The sequence below is a fragment of the Thamnophis sirtalis genome, unplaced genomic scaffold, assembly GCF_051295495.1.
Source record: "Thamnophis sirtalis isolate CommonGarterSnake01/CBP01778 unplaced genomic scaffold, rThaSir2_p1.2 scaffold_1, whole genome shotgun sequence".
Taxonomy (NCBI): Eukaryota; Metazoa; Chordata; class Lepidosauria; order Squamata; family Natricidae; genus Thamnophis; species Thamnophis sirtalis.
In genome coordinates, this window is record NW_028261381.1 from 163,854,190 (window position 1) to 163,871,577 (window position 17,388).

At 40.8% G+C, this 17,388-nt stretch overlaps 1 protein-coding gene across 3 annotated transcripts in view; it reads right to left on the bottom strand.

The window, feature by feature from the left end:
* Window positions 1–17,388, bottom strand: part of ARHGAP45 (Rho GTPase activating protein 45) — a 72,712-nt gene that overhangs the window by 52,558 nt on the left and 2,766 nt on the right. For 2 of the 3 annotated variants that reach the window (XM_087702497.1, XM_087702487.1), the window contains exon 1: window positions 12,418–12,682. The exons of the other annotated variant lie outside the window; for it this stretch is intronic. In XM_087702497.1, the coding sequence (XP_087558623.1) occupies window positions 12,418–12,546 (129 nt within the window). In that variant the 5' untranslated portion in view covers window positions 12,547–12,682. Of the gene's footprint in view, window positions 1–12,417; window positions 12,683–17,388 lie in introns of those variants that run through there. 3 annotated transcript variants of the gene reach the window in all.

A 17,388-nucleotide genomic window follows, 5' to 3' on the forward strand; every position in this document is an offset into this window, starting at 1 on the left:
CAACAATTATTATTGAACTGTTGTAAGTCAAGGACCATTACCTGTACTCAACATGGCAGGTGTGCTAGCCTCCTCCATAAATGGGGAAAGCTCTTCTCTTTGAAAATGTAGCTGTGCTGCTTCAAAGCAGATAGTGCAGTGTATTGTGCAACAGGGACTTTTGAGTGCATATTAGGGAAACCCCAGAGATTTTCCGTAGCCAACTCCATCATGGTTTGACTATATAAATAGTTTACCTTTGAATTTATAAATAGAATAAATAGTCTCATATTTGCTCACTGAGAATGTAACTCTGATGTACTTTTTCACATTCTTTTTGCCATATTCTAAATCAGCAGGATCGGTTCCGTGGAGAGAGGTTTTTCAGCGGAGTGGAGGGGGCGTGGTTTTGCGTGCTGACTGCTTTCTGGGTGGGGCTTCGCTTATTTGCGTGGACTGGTTGCTGGCATGCCGCGGAACAGTGCTGATCCACGGACTGGAGGTTGGGAACCCCTGCTCTAAATAAATAAACACTGCAGTAATCTTAAAAATTATTCTAGGTAGACTTTCTGGGAAGTGAGCACCAAACCCAAAGACAATGGAACTCAAAATGAAATCAATCTTATTTTCAAGAATCATTGCAAAAGAACTAGAACAAGACCTGCATAAAAATAATAATACACTTTTCATCTTTGCCAATTTTGGGTAGGCAGGGAGCACAGAGGTTCTTAATTGTTTTGGAATATCTGATCCGTTGTAACCTATGGGACCATTTAGTTGGGTGATCAATCCCCTAGAAACTTCCTCCTTAATTCTGCAATTTATTGCAGATTACTCTATGGCAGGGGTGTCAAACTCAAGGCACGGGGACTAGATCCAGCCCGTGGGATGCTTAGATCTGGCCTGCGGGGAGGCCCTGAAAACAGTGAAGGACCGGCCTGTAGTGCCTCTGCTAGCAAAAAACGGAGCTCAGGAGGGCAGTGCACAGCCCTCCCAAGCTCCATTTTTGCTGGCAGAGGGTTGCAGGAGACCGTCCCAGCCGAAAATTGGGAGCCCGTTTTTGCTGGCAGAGACTCGGGCCACCAAGGTGCCCCTGACACGAGTGATGTCGAGTTGGCCATGCCCACCTTTGCCACGCCCACCCCAACCCCCCAGGGTCAAACACAACCCTGATGCGGCCCTCAATGAAAACGAGTTTGACACCCCTGCTCTATGGTGCTTCCAGGGCAGAGGTGGGTTCCTACCAGTTCGCACCTATTTGGTAGAACTGGTTCGTCAAATCTACCGAACCGGTTAGAAGAGGTTCCACCAGTGGACCCGGAAAGCAGGCCACACCTACAGAAGAGGTTCCAAAATTTTTTGAAACCCACCACTGTTCCAGGGTGAATGTAGAGAGAGGCACTTTTGGCCAATATCTGTTCCACTTCTACAGGTGGATATGACAAACAGCATAGTACTGTTCAACTTTAACAATATTAAGCAACATTCTCAAAACCGGTTAGTTTACAGGAAAATGGACCGGCTATATTGCGATCCATCATACTGTGAAAAAACCAGCTGTCATCCTATTTGGAAACTATCATAGTGTTTTCAAAAGGCAAAGCATTTTACACCAATCAGCAATTGCATCTTCTTAATACAGGTAGGGTGTTTATTTAGTTGTGCAAATTCATCCCGAATGCTGTATCATTTGAAGTCCCAGCCTTGAACCCGAGACTTCTGCTTTGATGTACAGAATAAGGAAGATATTTTTTTAGTTCGCCTTCCTGGAAACCTTTTGGTTGTGAGTTTGCATTTCACCTTTTAACATGAAACAATGCTTCATCCAATTAAGCAATTTGTGGGTTTTCACAACATGCAGAACCATTAAATAATCGCTTGGACTAGATATGCACGACAGCCTTCTCTAAAAGTAATTGGCAGGTTTGTGGTTCAGGACATTGTGCAAATCCGGACTTTGTACATATGAACAGATTTAGAACAGACTATTATTACTGTATTTTAAATTGTTTTGTTTTCTTTTGTTAAAGCCAGGGGGGCTTTGGTTATGCCTAGGAATTTATAGTCCTTCACAGTGGTTAGAGTGCAATACTGCAGGCTACTTCTGCTGATCACCGGCTACCAGCAGTTTGGCAGATCGAATGTCACCAGGCTCAAGGTTGACTCATCCTTCCATCCTTCCGAGGTGGGTAAAATGAGGACCCAGATTGTTGGGGGCAACAGGCTGATTCTGTAAACCGCTTAGAGAGGGCTGTAAAAGCACTATGAAGCGGTATATAAGTCTAAGTGCTATTGCTACTGCTACTGTTATTGTCTCATGGGCAAAAATGTCAACAGTGATTCTCAATCTTGGCCACATTAAGATGGGTGGACTTCAACTCCCAGAAATCCATAGATAGCTGGGTGAAGATGGGTGGACTTACTTCTGCCTTAAGCAGGAGGGTTGGACTAGAAGACCTTCAAGGTCCTTCCCAGCACTATGATTCTATGTCTCTATGTTTTGTTTTGTTTTAAGATCAGGGGTCTATAATGACTAAGGACAGAAAGAACAGGAGCAGGAGGAGGATCATCAGAACGGAGAGACAATTTCATACCAGTACTGCACTGTTTTCAGCAACTCAGAAATGGGTGGAGAACCTCAGCTACGATTGCTCAAGCGTGTTTCAGTGAGTAAACAGCAGACATGGGCATTTTCGTCACCCACTGAGAAACCACACGCACCCTTCCCCCCTTCACTCCTTTTGCAAAGCTATAAAATCACTGCCTGATGGGCTTCACACATTTTGGACCAGGTGACACAAGGTTTATGGAATAAGCTACTAATAGTTGCGTCGGCTCAAATGCAAAACATCTCAATGGTGAACTGCAAAGTGCAAAGGAAATAAGCCACCATCTTTCTTTGCATAATGGTGAAAATGAACATTTAATCAAATGCAGTGTCAAGATGTGTTCAAATCCACTTTGTTGTGTTGCTGAAACTTTCCATCTCTTGATTATAGTATAACTTTAAAAACTGGAGTCAAGTCTATTTTCTCCTCTTCTCTTTTCCCACTTGTATTTTTGCATTTTTCTTTTCAGATTTTAAAGCCCAGAGCATAAACATTTATTTAATACGGGGGTGTCCAACCTTGGCAACTTTTAAGACCTGTGGAATTCCCCAGCCAGCCATCATGGCTGGGGAATTCTGGGAGTTGAAGTCCACAGGTATTAAAATTGCCAAGGTTGGACACCCCTGATTTAATGTAATGGTATGCTGTCATAACCTACACACATTCTCGGCAGCTTACACTCATAAATCTATAAAATGCAAATAATAGTGGTATAAAAGCAAAATAGACAAAACAAGAATGAGTAATAAATGAGACTATCACACCTCAGTCCTCTCATGCCTTTGGGAACAGTTTTCATATTTGGAATGACTATAATGCGGGGGCCAATCTGGTTTTTAGAAGGCATCAATTCCAAAATAGAGGGGCAACACCACCAACAATGCTACTGCCCTTCAAAGCGACCTTGAGTTTGTGTCTGAATGGTCAAAAAAGTAGGAACTCCAAATCTCAACCAACAAATGCTCTGTCCTATACACTGTTAAAAAAAAAATCAGAACACCAAATACAGGCTAGGCGCATACAACCTTGTAGACGACTCTCACTCCATCAAGGACCTTGGAGTACTCATTGTTAAGTAAGTTCCCCTTTGGGAGAGCGAGTATATTCAGAGAAGCGTTGTGAGAGTGTTGCTGGAGAACACACAACCAGCATACAGAGACACTGCAGTTTAAGTAGGTTTTTACTTTCGTGGAAATAGAGGTATCAGAGTCCATCAAACAGTCCAAGTCATACACGGATAAGACAGTCAGTCATCAATGTCTTTCAGTTAAGGGATAATCCAAATAACATAGTCCATAATCATACAATCAGTCCGGTACACAAAGTTTGCTAGCAGTTGCAAAACTTACAATAGCTCACGGCACTTTCTAACAGCCAGCTTCTAAAACACTCAGATCAGATTAGCCCAGCATCTAACAAACAGAGAGCTAACAGTCATTCTGGCTCCCTCTTATAGCCGATTGAGGAAACAGCAACCAAACACATTTTACAGTATGATTTAAAGAAACAGGTACAGCATTGCTATATGATTTATATATTGTCAACCCAATCGTTAGAATTATATTCCTAACACTCATATCAAACGATTTAAGCACTAAAGCTCACTCTAACAGCATCGCCAAAAAGGCATTAAGAGTTGTTAACCTAATCTTACGAAGGTTCTCCTCCGGTAATATTATATTGCTAACAAGGGCATACAATACTTTTGCTAGACCAATTCTCGAATACAGCTCATCTGTCTGGAATCCCCACTGTTTATTGGACATTAATACAATTGAGCGAGTCCAGAGATATTTCCTGAGAGATAAGTCCCTGCCCAAATTCACATTACAAAACCAGAGGATTACCACAAAATTTTGTCAGGCTGTGTAATGTGTGTGGAAAAGACCTTGGGAGAACGGACAAGGAAATGGTCAGATAAGAGACAGCATAGCCCACAACCGATAGTGGACAGGAGAAGAGACTCTCTAGTTTCTCAGGTTATAGGAAATTTGGGGGGGGGGGGGGGGAGGAAGAGATATTGTACTTTCATACTTGCAAGATTCTGTCAATACAGGTAGTTCTCGACTTACAACCGTTCATTTAATGACTGTTAGACGTTACAACAGCCCTTTAAAAGGGACTAATGACCGTTTTTCACACTTACGACCGTTGCTGTATCCCCGTAGTCATGTGATCAAAATTTAGAAGCTTGGCAACTGACTCATATTTATGAGGGTTTAGTGTCCTTGAGTCCTTCTGACAAAGTCAATGGAGAAGCCAGATTCATTTAACAACGGTATTACTAAGTTAACAGCTGCAGTGATTCACTTAACAACTGTGGCAAGAAAGGTCCTAACATGCGGCAAAAATCATTTAACAAATGTCTTGCTTAACAACAGAAATTTTGGGCTCAATTGTGGTCGTAAGTGAAGGACTATTTATATATAGTTTTACAATAAAATAGAATTAGCTGATCTATATGTGATTCTTATCTGGTTTACTCTGCAGGGCTCATTGGTTGCTTTTATAAGGAAAACAGGGTATCTGCGGGCACTCAGAAAAGTCAAGATAAAGGCTGCACCTCTATTTATGTGCACCCCAATTACAATCTTCTGACCACCATCCTGATGTTTTAACCCACCCATGGGCGCCCTGAAGAAAGGGGCTCCAATGATACCTAAAAACCGAGCCATATAGATTATGAATGAATGAATATAGATAGATAGATAGATAGATAGATAGATAGATAGATAGATAGATACATACACATACACACACACACACACATACATACATACATACATACATACATACATACATACATACTGTTGTGACTCAGCAGCAGTCTTCTGTGAGTCTTTTCGGGATGCAAGTTTAACAATGCAGCTGGGGCTCGTTAGGGGCATCTTCTGGGGATAAAAGGACAGATGGTGCCACGCCATGCAGGGATACAACGTTCCTTTGTTCGTTCAACATTCATTGATCATCGGTCGTGGTTTATTTGAGATGCATTTGGAGAAGTGATTTGCTTTCTGTAACCCTGATTCAAGGAGACACTTGGAGAAGTGCATTGCTTTGTAAGCGTTTTGTTTTGTATTCTGTTATCTGGTCAGAGACTTGATTTATGTTTATTTTTGGGCTCGCAGCCAGTTTGAGCCGAGGAATGATAAAGAGAGTTCCTTTTAAGTTTGTTTGCCTGTCGTCTGTTAACGAGAGAAGGAGGGGGGACAGAACACATACATATATACGCATACGCATACGCATACACATATATATATACATACACAGATATATATCTTTACTACTATATTATGGATTAGTCCCGTGATGGTGAACCTATGACACGTGTGCCACAGGTGGCACGCACAGCCATTTCTAAGAGCACATGAGGCGTTGCCCTATCAACTTCAGCGCGTTCCCGAACTTCCGGTTCGGGTGTTGGGCAGTTTTTTGCCCTCCGGATGCTTCAGGGAAGCCTCCTGAAGCCTCCGGAGGGAGAAAAATGGCCCAACAGGCAACCCGGAAGACAGTTCCCAAACTTCCGGTTTGTGTGTTGGGCCATTTTTTGCTCTCCCCAGGCTCCTAGAAAGCCTCTAGATCTTGGGGAGGGTGAAAAATGGACCTACCTAGCCTACCGGAAGTTGGAAAACGGGCCGTTTTCGCCCTCCCCAGGTTTCAAGAAAGCCGTGCATGCGTGGGGCAGTGGAGTGTGTGTGTCACATGTGCATGCGCAGAGGGCACGGCACAGGGGGCATTAAATTATGGGGCACCTGAGGCAAAAAAAGGTTCGCCATCACTGGATTAGTCTATACATTAAAACCAACCAATGTCTTCACTGCAGTGTGTAATAGATACTTATTTTTTTATATTTATAATGTGCTGCCATTTTGGCTGAAACTATTGGAACCTATTTTTTCAGCATACGAGAGAGGGGGGGGAGAGAAAGAGAGAGATTCATCCTGTATAGTTTATGATTACGTGGATTTTTATTATTCATTAGCATAGAGATATTTTATTATGTAATACAGCATTGTTTATTTGTCTGGTTATTATTATTATTTTTTGCTGTTTTAATCTTGCTTACACGTAGCAGAATTGTAAGCCAGCTGGCTAATGACTGGAGCAACTAATGAAATGAAATGAATTACACATCCAGGTAAAAGCATTTCAAAGAAACCAAGCTAAATAAGCTGCCATTTATTATTTACTTCCTGCTAAAAGGCTGAGACTGCATAAAGGAATTTATTCAGAGCTTTATTCCCTACAACTTCTATCATCCCCAGTCAGCACAGTAATTGCCAATGATGGAAATTATAATCGAATACATGTGAAGCACACCAGATGCTGGAACACTCAGAAACTTATGCATGGATTCACCACATACAAACAGTGGTGAGAATCATTAATTAGTTATGGATCATAACTAAGCCACAACTTGTAAATAAACTACAGTTGGTTGGGTTGGGTACAGTAAATCACAAATCTAATTAATGTATTATTGTGGTTATTATTCAGCACATAAATTATTGCACCATAGATTCATTACAGCATGCTCTAATGAAATGTGGAGAAGACGTTGGGGCAGGGATGGGTTCTGGCATTTGCTACTGCTGGTTTGCTCATGGCCACACACTTGCGCGCTTGATGCGTGCTGCGTGTGCATGCACAGTGCAATGCAAATTGCTCTGCACATGCGCAGAAGCAAAAACCAAGAACCGGTTCGGGAGCGTGGCAGGCCTGGGTTGAGGCCAGTTCAGTCAAAGCCACCACTGCATTGGGGGGATGAGGAGGAAAAAAATGCTGTCATTGAACCGATCAGTCAAGAGAGCCAGGAGCCCCCATTAGTTTAATGCTCAGAGAAAGAAACTTAAGGAAGGACCCACCTTAACAGGTCAAGCGGTTAAAGTGGCAGTGAGATGTTTTTGCCTCTAGATTTTTAGATTCTCTTAATGTAGCCTTTCAATAATGTAGAATTAGTTCATCTTGTTGTGTTTCCTGTCTGATTTGTACTTGGGTAGGCTGACACATACATATACAGAGAGAAACAAAAACACCGCATAAAGCAATGTTTCCCAACCTCAGCAACTTTAACATGTATAGCATCAGCTGGGGAATTCTGTGAGTTGAAGTCCATCCATCTCAGCATTGCTGAGGTTGGAAAAATGTGAGGTAAGGGCTTAGTGCCGTGATGGTGAACCTCTGGCACGCAGAGCCCTATTTGCCGGCAGGTGAACTGTCAGCTCCAGCACGCATGTGCGCGTCAGACAGCTGATTTTTCGGCCTTCCAGGCGGGTCAAGAAAAGAAATTTTCACCCTCCCCGGGCTTCAGGAAAGCCTCTGGATCCTGGGGTGTGTGTGTGTGTGTAAATGGGCTCAATGGGCCTACCGGAAGTTTGGAAACTATCTGTTTCCAGCTTCCGGGGGGTTGCGGGAGGCTGTTTTCACCCTCCATAGGCTCCAGAAAAGCCTCCAGACCCTGGGGAGGGTTAAAAAAACAGAACCAACTACCGGAAATTCAGAAATGATCCATTTCTGGCTTCCAGAGGACCTCTGGGGGGCCGGGGGAAGCCGTTTTCACTCTCCCCTGGCTTTGAAGGCTTTCCTGGAGCCTGGTGGGGAACGCAAAAACGGCCTCCCGCAGCCCCCTGGAAGAAATACCAAGTTCAGCTTGGAGACGAGCAGTACGCTGCGTGGGGGGGGGGAAGTGTGGGGTGTATGCGCGCGCATGCACGTGTGGGGGCGTGCTTTGCATTATGGGTGCCGGCACGCACCCTCACATTTTTGGCACCCAACAACAAAAAGGTTAGCCATCACTGGCGTAGTGTAAGATGTGAACCCAACTGGGGTCACCATGTTAGGGATGTGAATCCCCTGATCTCCCATCCCATCTCAAAGGACGCATACTTCTCCAAATTTGTTACCATACAGTCCCTTTGCATAAAGCTACCATATTTGGCTTGCAGAAATCCAGACTACTGACTGGCAGCAAAACTAAAGAATATATATGTTGTTTTCTAATATTTTTGAAGGGTCTTTTTGTCCCTCTTAACAGCAAATCTTCTTACGGAATGGCACTTGGTATTTCTGCAAAACCAAATTCTTTCACATATTCCCTATTATGCAGGGGTGAGATCCTTACCAGTTCAGCAACCGGTTAGCTGAATGCATACTTTCAAACGCTCCGCCCGCACATGCAATGCATTTGAAAACTTACCTTCTACAGCGCGGCAATCAGTTGGGCTTCAGAAAAGGGAATATAGGTGAGTATAGTGCAGGGGTAGATGGGCAGGCACAGCTGAAAGTCGGAGCTACCAGTTCGCCCGAACCGGTAGACTCCCACTCCTGCTCTTATGTCCAAAAGAACTTAATTAAGACTCACTCCAATGTACTTTTGGTAGTGAACATGTTGTGGGCTAAGATTGCCTCTAAGCAACTGCAGAATGCCTGAATGTCTTTACCTCCAAACCCATCAAGTTGTAGTTTGCTTTGTGGGAAGTTAGCACCCACCCCTCTCCTAGAAAAATGAAATATTTTAGGAAATATTAAAAAGGACAGAATATTTCCCCTAAAAGGGAGGCAGAAACTCAGCCCTCCCCCACCTCACCTTTGTCAATGGGCCATTAAGGTCTGGGCCAGTCTATTCTACATAACAAAGATCTACCTCCTTCAGGCAAAGCCATAGGAGGAATTGCCCAAAGCCCTTTCATTACATCATCATCCAGCAAGGCTCAACCAAGCCTGGGACACAGACATCTACAACGTTACCCCTGCATGGCCCCATGGGAGTCTGACAACCAATGAGAATACAAGCTCCTATTCAAAAGCCCAGAGAGGGCATAAAACCCAGGCAGTCTCAGTATCTCTTTTTTGCCCAGGATCTCAATAGCAATAGCAATAGCAGTTAGACTTATATACTGCTTCATAGGGCTTTCAGCCCTCTCTAAGCGGTTTACAGAGTCAGCATATTGCCCCCAACAACAATCCGGGTCCTCATTTTACCCACCTCGGAAGGATGGAAGGCTGAGTCAACCTTGAGCCGGTGAGATTTGAACAGCCGAACTGCTGAACTGCAGTCAGCTGAAGTAGCCTGCAGTGCTGCACTCTAACCACTGCGCCACCTGGGCTCCTCAAACCCTGTCCACCATTAAACCATCTTTCCAAGCAGCCTCCACGTTTCCAGTGTGTTTCTCCCCACTTGGAACTGAACCCAGATGGTCATTTCTTCCAACAGCTTCTTACATTGGATGTCCTGTGGTTGACCCGCTTTTTTCAATTAATACCTGAGAGAATCGCTGCTTAAACAAGCTAGCTCTTCCCACTTATCCTGGCAAGGTGTGAGATAACAAGCTTCTAGCTCTAACCTCAGTTAGGTCATTGTTTCCCTTGTTTGTTTTAGCTACCAGCTAGACATTTAATCCTCATTAATCTCTCACCTTCCTTTGCTGATGCCTAAACTAAGCAATTCCTGGTCTGAAGGCAAAAAAAGAAAGAAAGAAAGAAAGGATGTGGGACTACGAAAAGAAATGAAAACGCCTCTTTATGAGTCATACCCATAAACTAACTACCTGCGTAGCCACAGTACACGACAGTGTTTCTCAACCTTAGCAACTTTAAGATGAGTGGACTTTAATTCTGGCTGGGGAATTCTGAGAGTTGAAGTCTAACTCATCTTAAAGCTGCTGAGGTTGAGAAAACACAGGTCAGATTCATTACTGCCAATGGAGTATGTAGGAAATCAGCACCCACCCGTCTCCTAGAAAAATTGAAATATTTTAGGAAATATTAAAAGGACAGACTATTTCCCCTAAAAGCAGGAACTCATTCCCCCGCCCCCCATTTGTCAATGGGCCATTAAGGCCTGTGCCAGTCTATTCTACATAACAAAGATCTACCTCCATCAGGCAGAGCCATAGTGGAAATCCCAAAGCTCTTTCATTACATCATCACTCAGCAAAGGCTCAACCAAGTTTGGGAGTCTGACAACCAATTAGAATAAAAGCTCAAATTCAAAAACCCGGAGAGGGCATAAAACCAGGGTACTCAGCATCTCCCCCGCCCCCAGGACGTTAAACCATGTGATCTTGTCCACTATTAATAAACCTTCTTTCCAACTTCCATGAATCCAGGGTCTTTTTCCCCACTTAGAACTGAACCCAGAAGGACATTTCTTCCAACAAGTGAATATCTAATATTGCAAATATAAGGACCATTTAATAACTTTTATAAATTTTAAGTGCCCTGGGCATCTTTCCTATTGCCCACTTTTTTTTTATATCTGCCCTGCAACTGCACAAGCCAATTAACACTTGAGACAAAGACAATTTTCCAGCCTATGCAGCTTGTAACCTTTTTAATGAGAATTGGAGGGACCAGCCTGGAGGCAGGAAGCTCATTGCAGGATTAATACTTTGCCTGAAGCATTCCTTTCCCATACTTTTTATTGTATTTGCTTGATTTCTGCACTACATTTTAAGGGTCATGATCAGAGGTGGTATTCAGCAGGTTCTGACCAGTACTGGAGAACTGGTAGCGGAAATTTTGAGACGTTCGGAGAATCGGTAAATATCACCTCTAACTGGCCCTGCCTCCATCTATTCTCTGCCTCCCAAGTCCCAGCTGATCAGGAAGGAATGGAGATTTTACAGTATCCCTACCCTGCCACGCCCACCAAGCCACACCCAACAAGCCATGTCACACCCATCAAGTGATGGCAACAGAATTGTTAGTAAAAAAAAATTGAATCCGGTCATGATGGGTCCTATCCTTCACCAAATGCATAAATTAAACCTAAGGCAATGTTAATCTACAAGAAAATAGAACTTTTTAACTTGGCAAGATAGGGAAACATTATCTCTTAGAACAGAGGTCTCCAAACTTGTGGACTTCAGCTCCCAGAATTCTCCAGCTAGCATGGTGGACTGAGGAATTCTCCAGAAGTCTTAAAATTGCCAACTCTGGAGACTCCCATCTTAGAAAGATGTATTTTATCAAAACGGATCTTGATAGAGCTGCTTGACAGTGAGATGGCTGGCATATAAATTTAGTAAATAAATTAATAGCTGCTTTATTCCTTTGATATTCTTCTGAGGTTGGCAGCCAATTAATCTGCCAAAGATTTCCCTTTTCTGTCTCCTCAAGAAATTCATTTGTCTCCCACTTTTTCAGTATCTACAACATCTGTATAGACACAGCTCTTTCCTCACGTTTTCAACTCTTAGAGGATTTTTAAGAGCTTTTCTGAAACGATTCAGGATTAATTCCTATGCTTCATTTCTAATACTCTATTTTGTCAGTTGCTATAAATGCTCACCAGAGTTTCATATTTTATTGGGTGAAAAAAAAAAGGAAAACCTGAGAAGGGGGAAAATCTAAAAGTGATTCATAGGAATTAAAAATAAATTGATTGTTTATGTTTATAAGTTTGCTTTACAAAGGAAAATTCAAGAGTAAAACCAAGAAAATAAATCATTAAATGAAATAAATTTAAAGGAGAGGTTTCTGTAATAAAGGATGTATCATCATTGCAGATATAAATCAAATAAATTAGTTAGGTTCCTCTAGGTTCCTCCTCCACCAAGAGTCCGTGTGATAGTTAGGCTATCAGATATGGAGTGTGACAACTCAAGCAACCTCTAGATGGCAGCAAAGAGATAGACAACCACCCCTTGGCTGACCTCTAGTGCTCATCTGGATTTTTGCAGTCTATATCTGTGGAGCAGAAATGTGAAGAATCGCATCCACCCAAATGTCAGCATGGGAGCTGAACTATGCCGAATCACCACACAGGACTCAGTTTTGCTTCCTCTTTGCCTTATACACACAGGACTGTTTTGAAAATCATTCCTACCTTAAGCCAGACACTAGCTCGAAAGGAGACCGAGTCTACAACGTTTCCTCCGGCTTTGGAGCCCTTCTTCCGTAGTTCAGCAGAATACGGGCTGTATGCGGACTTACTATTCATCCGCTTGCCAAGCATTCCTCCGATTGCATAGCATCAGGAGGGGACGAATCGGCAACCCCCCCCACCCCCACCCAACTTTTGCAAAGGAGGCAACACACAGCGGTTTTGAAAACACTGCTAAGAAGAATATTCCACAAAGCTATTCAATTAAAAGAAAATATCTCCATCTCTGACACAGGAACTGCAATTTTTCCTTGCCCATCTTAGTTCTGAAAAACTTGCAGAAGTATTGCTTCTTTAAAATAAATAAATAATAAAAAATAGAAAAGGAAAAAAACAAACGCCTACTACCAGTTTCCTTGCTGTAAAAAGGCAGAGAAAAGAAACCACAAATTGTTCAGAATGTGTTAGATCTGAAAACTTCCTCTTTTCTGCACAGTGCAAAAAACCAAAAAATCCAATATTGGCCTCACTCAGAGCAATATTTTTCAACCTTGGCAATTTAAGACGTGTGGACTTCATCTCCCAGAATTCCCGAGCCAGTGCTTGCTTAGGAATTCTGGGAGTTGAAATCCACATAGCTTAAAGTTGCCACATTTGAAATACTCTGCATTGGAATCTGAACAAAATCTTCCCTTGGTGGTTTACTCAGTCTAGTTTTGATTTCTGCATGAAATGTTTTTTTTTAATATAGTTTTATTTATGGTATGTTTTTTTTTCTTTAACAAACAGAGTATTCTCTGGGTCAATATATTTTAAACACAGTAATAATAATAGTAATGTTATTTAAATATACATAATCATAATCTTTCAATTTCTAACATTTGTGTATACATAGTAATTATAATATATTCTATTATTTATCAGTATACATAATACTATTTTCTCATGTTCTGACTTCTATCTTTTTTCTAACTCTTAAATAAAATAGCTACCATAATAAGAAGTATTCTATCTCTATCCATTATCTCTTGCCATTTTTAGAATTTCAACTCTAATACACTTTTTCATAAATCTTTCATGCTTCTCCCTTGGGATCTTGTAACTCCTTACCTCGCATTTATTTAATCTAAGTGTTTTATCTGCCACAACATCTCTCTATTGTTGTTGGATCTCTAGAGAACCCATCCATAGTTCTTTCAACATTTTAAAGAGACTTTTCTTTTTATTCTCTTCTATATTTTTAACTCTTAGAAGATAATTTGTCAGTTCCTTTTTAAGAATTATTACTATCTCTACCATATCTTTGTCCACTTGTTATCATTTTTGGATTTATTTGCTCTATTCTTTCCTCAGTTCCTTCTGGTTTCTTCTCTATGTTCTGAATTTTTTGTTCATCTTTTATTTTTGTTTGCTGGGGTTTTCCTAGTCTCACACCTTTATCTTGCATCAATTCCACCATCTCTCTATGATTCCTTGTCATATCTTCCTGAATGCATTGAAACATCAATAATATTTCTTTATAAACCATATGTGTTTTCCCCTGTTGAAACATCTTATAATCATTCAGTGAGTTAATAGTTATTCAACATTCCATGAAGATTCCAAGATTCCTGCATGAAATATTAAGTGTGTCAAGAGAACAGTGGTTCTGAATGAAAAATAAAGTTTTAATTATTTACTGTCTATGGAGATTCTCAGTCATCCAGGTCATAGTTGTCCCAAAGGTGCTTTTTTTCAAGAAGCAACTGGACTTTCTGATTTTTTTTGGAGACGTTTCGCTTCTCATCCAAGAAGCTTCTTCAGCTCTGACTGGATGATGGGGAATGGAAGGATTTATATTCCTTGCAGACAGCTGGTCATCCCGCTTATGACTGCATGACTGTACCATTGTTGCTTGTATCCTTATGATTGATATTGATATTGATTGTTTCCTGATTGCTTATTTGACTATCGTTAAGTGTTGTGCCATATGATTCTTGACGAATGTATTTTGTCCTTTTATGTATACTGAGAGCATATGCACCAAAGACAAATTCCTATGTGTCTCCAATAACAATTGGTCAATAAAGAATTCTATTCTGTTTGCTTTCTTTTTTAAACCCTTCCATTCCCTGAAGAAGCTTTAAGGTTTAAGGTTTAAGGTTTTATTGGGATTTATATGCCGCCCTTTTCCCTGAGGGGACTCTTCTTGGATGAGTTTCCCTGAGGGGACTCTTCTTGGATGAGCTTCTTGGATGAGAAGTGATATGTCTTCAAAGAAGAAACAAAAGTCCAGTTGTCTCTTGAAAAAAGCTCCTTTGGGACAATGTATGTACTGGTCACAAAAGAGACATTCCTTCAGAAATCTACTTCTTTAGAAGACGCCTTCCTTGTTCCATGCTGAAAAGTACAATGCCCACATTATATACTGTATGTTTAAGAACACGGCTTGATTACAAGCTGCAAGTGTTTTCTTTTCTGTTCTCCATCCTGCCCGATTTCTCCATTATTTTTTTTAAAGGTAACATTTTACAATATTGGCAGGATAAGTAGGATAGTCAAACCTCACCGGCTGAGTCTATCGTCAAGCAGTTATTTCAGAATGTAGATTTCCACGCTGCTCCATACTGTGCATTTCAACATTTTTTGTGGCTACACCCCAACCACTGACAGAATCAACATTTTCAAACTGAGACAGCCGCTCGTAAAAGGAAGCATGTGCAACTCTTAACTCACCCATCCACTCTTGCAACAGCCAAAGATAGGACACTCCATTTTCAAAGAAATATAAGACGAACAATACGTTTTGTAGCATGATGAAAACCAATAATTCCAGTCACTATACAGATGCCAGTCTGTTTCAGCAGATACACCAAGGGTTATCTTGTATTAACAGAAGCGTGAGTGTGTTTACATGCACGCACACACACACACACTCACTCACAGACACATAGAGAATTGTAAATTGAAAAATAAAGAATGGGAGGAGACCACAATGAATTGCTAACATTTTGTTTGGACACATTCTGCTCGATTTGGAGTCCCCTGGAATTTTTTTGCTTTTCAACTCCCATAATCCCAAAGCAGCACAGGTAATGATCATGTTGGTAGGCATTATGGGAATTGAAGTCCAAGACTTAAGGCACAGCTTAAGAAAGACCAATGTGAGTCAACCTAGTCAGAAGTCAGATGTATGTAAAATACAGTGGCTAATTGCAAAGCATAAAACACAAAACATTCTGGCACTGAAAATGCTAATTAATATCTGTAAGGTGATAATCACCCATTATCTGAATTCAGATCCAAGAATAGTGAATTTTCATGGTAAATCATGGTATATATTTACAATGTCTTGCTTCTTCCAGACCGTATCAACTTATTTTTTTAAACAGCATCCTCTAAAATCTAACGGTTTAAGATGGCCAGAGAGAAAAATACAGTAATCCATCTTCATTTTTAATAGCACGTAAAATACAACATTTTTACATACGTAAATACGAAAATCCTCTTCTTTCTAATTATTAAAAGTGCCACTCTTTGTATCTGGAAATTCTGAGAAAAATATGTTTTATGCAACTCTACTTTGTTTAATCTCGTCTTCTTTTTCCCCCATGTCAAATATTTTTGAAACCGCAGAGGAAAGCAAAAACAAAACAAAACAGAAATTAAAAGAGTCTTTACTTCAAACATCACAAAAGAATTCGTATTAGCTTAAAAGCCCAAGATTTAAAAAAAATACCACTGTAATACGTGTATTGTCATCGTCATCATTGTTGTACAATGAATGAAGTCAGGACTCACAATAACACAAATAGGTTAGATTACTCAGTAGTTAAAACATTGATATAATTCTTTTAGCAAAAAGGCTGAGGTGAACCGAACCATATCTGATGTTTTTTACAGTGCCATCCCTCCAAGAAATATTCACAAGTTTACAGTTCAAGCAAATGACATTGGCAACTAGAGAAAGTCAGTTTCTTAATTCAGCTGCTTTGCAACTGACTCATATTTATGACAATTGCAGGGTCCTGGGTTCAAAGCATCCCCTTGTGCAACCTTCTGACAAGCAAAGTCAATGGGGAAGCAAGATTCACTTAAACACCATGTAACTAATTTGACAGCTGCAGTGATTCGCTTAACAAATGCGGCAAGAAAGGTCCTAAAATGGGGCAAAATCCACTTAACAAATGTCTCATTTACCAACAGATATTTTGGGCTGAAATGTGGTTGTAAGTCAAGGACTGTCTGTATGCACATCTTCCCATTTTCCAAGGAAATTATAGAAGATTTTGTTATGTTATTTATTTTACTGTCCTATTTACACTTTAGCAGGTGGAAAAAAATTGGACCCCTTCTTGCTTTACCCAGATTCATATAAAGTTGAATATTTAATGAATTTAGACGAGGAAACATCACTATGGAAATTAGCAAGCTTCTGCTAAATAGAGATACGATTTTATCAAAAGTTCCTGATGTTTTCCTATTGTTTTATCTACTGCAATAATAATCTTTTAATGTTCTTACTGATTTCTGCATATTTTAATGAACATTATTAGCCTTTGATCACTTGCATGTGTCTTATTTGTTGTGATCAGCACTCAACGCAATAGACAAACTGATTGATTGATCTAAGATAGGTTTTCCTCGCTTGCTAATACAATACTAAAATTAAGGGGTCATCCAGAGAAACTGAGTGGGGAGAGATTACTGCAGACAAACCAAAAGATAACAATGGGATGTCATTTAAGTTGTTTGTTGCTGACTGTCACGATTGTTTTGAAGGAAGGATTAGATAAATCAGTAGAAGTAAGTGAGAGAAAGAATATGAACTCTTATTGATCATGGATATCATTTCTCTATTCACCAAACTTCTACCTCTTGGTAACAGAGAGTATAAGTGGCTCAGAGTGGAATCACTGGGTTCTTGGCGTTCTTTGAGTTTCTCCACGGATGTTGTTACCTGGCCTGATAATAAAGTGTCTGCAGGAAGAGGAA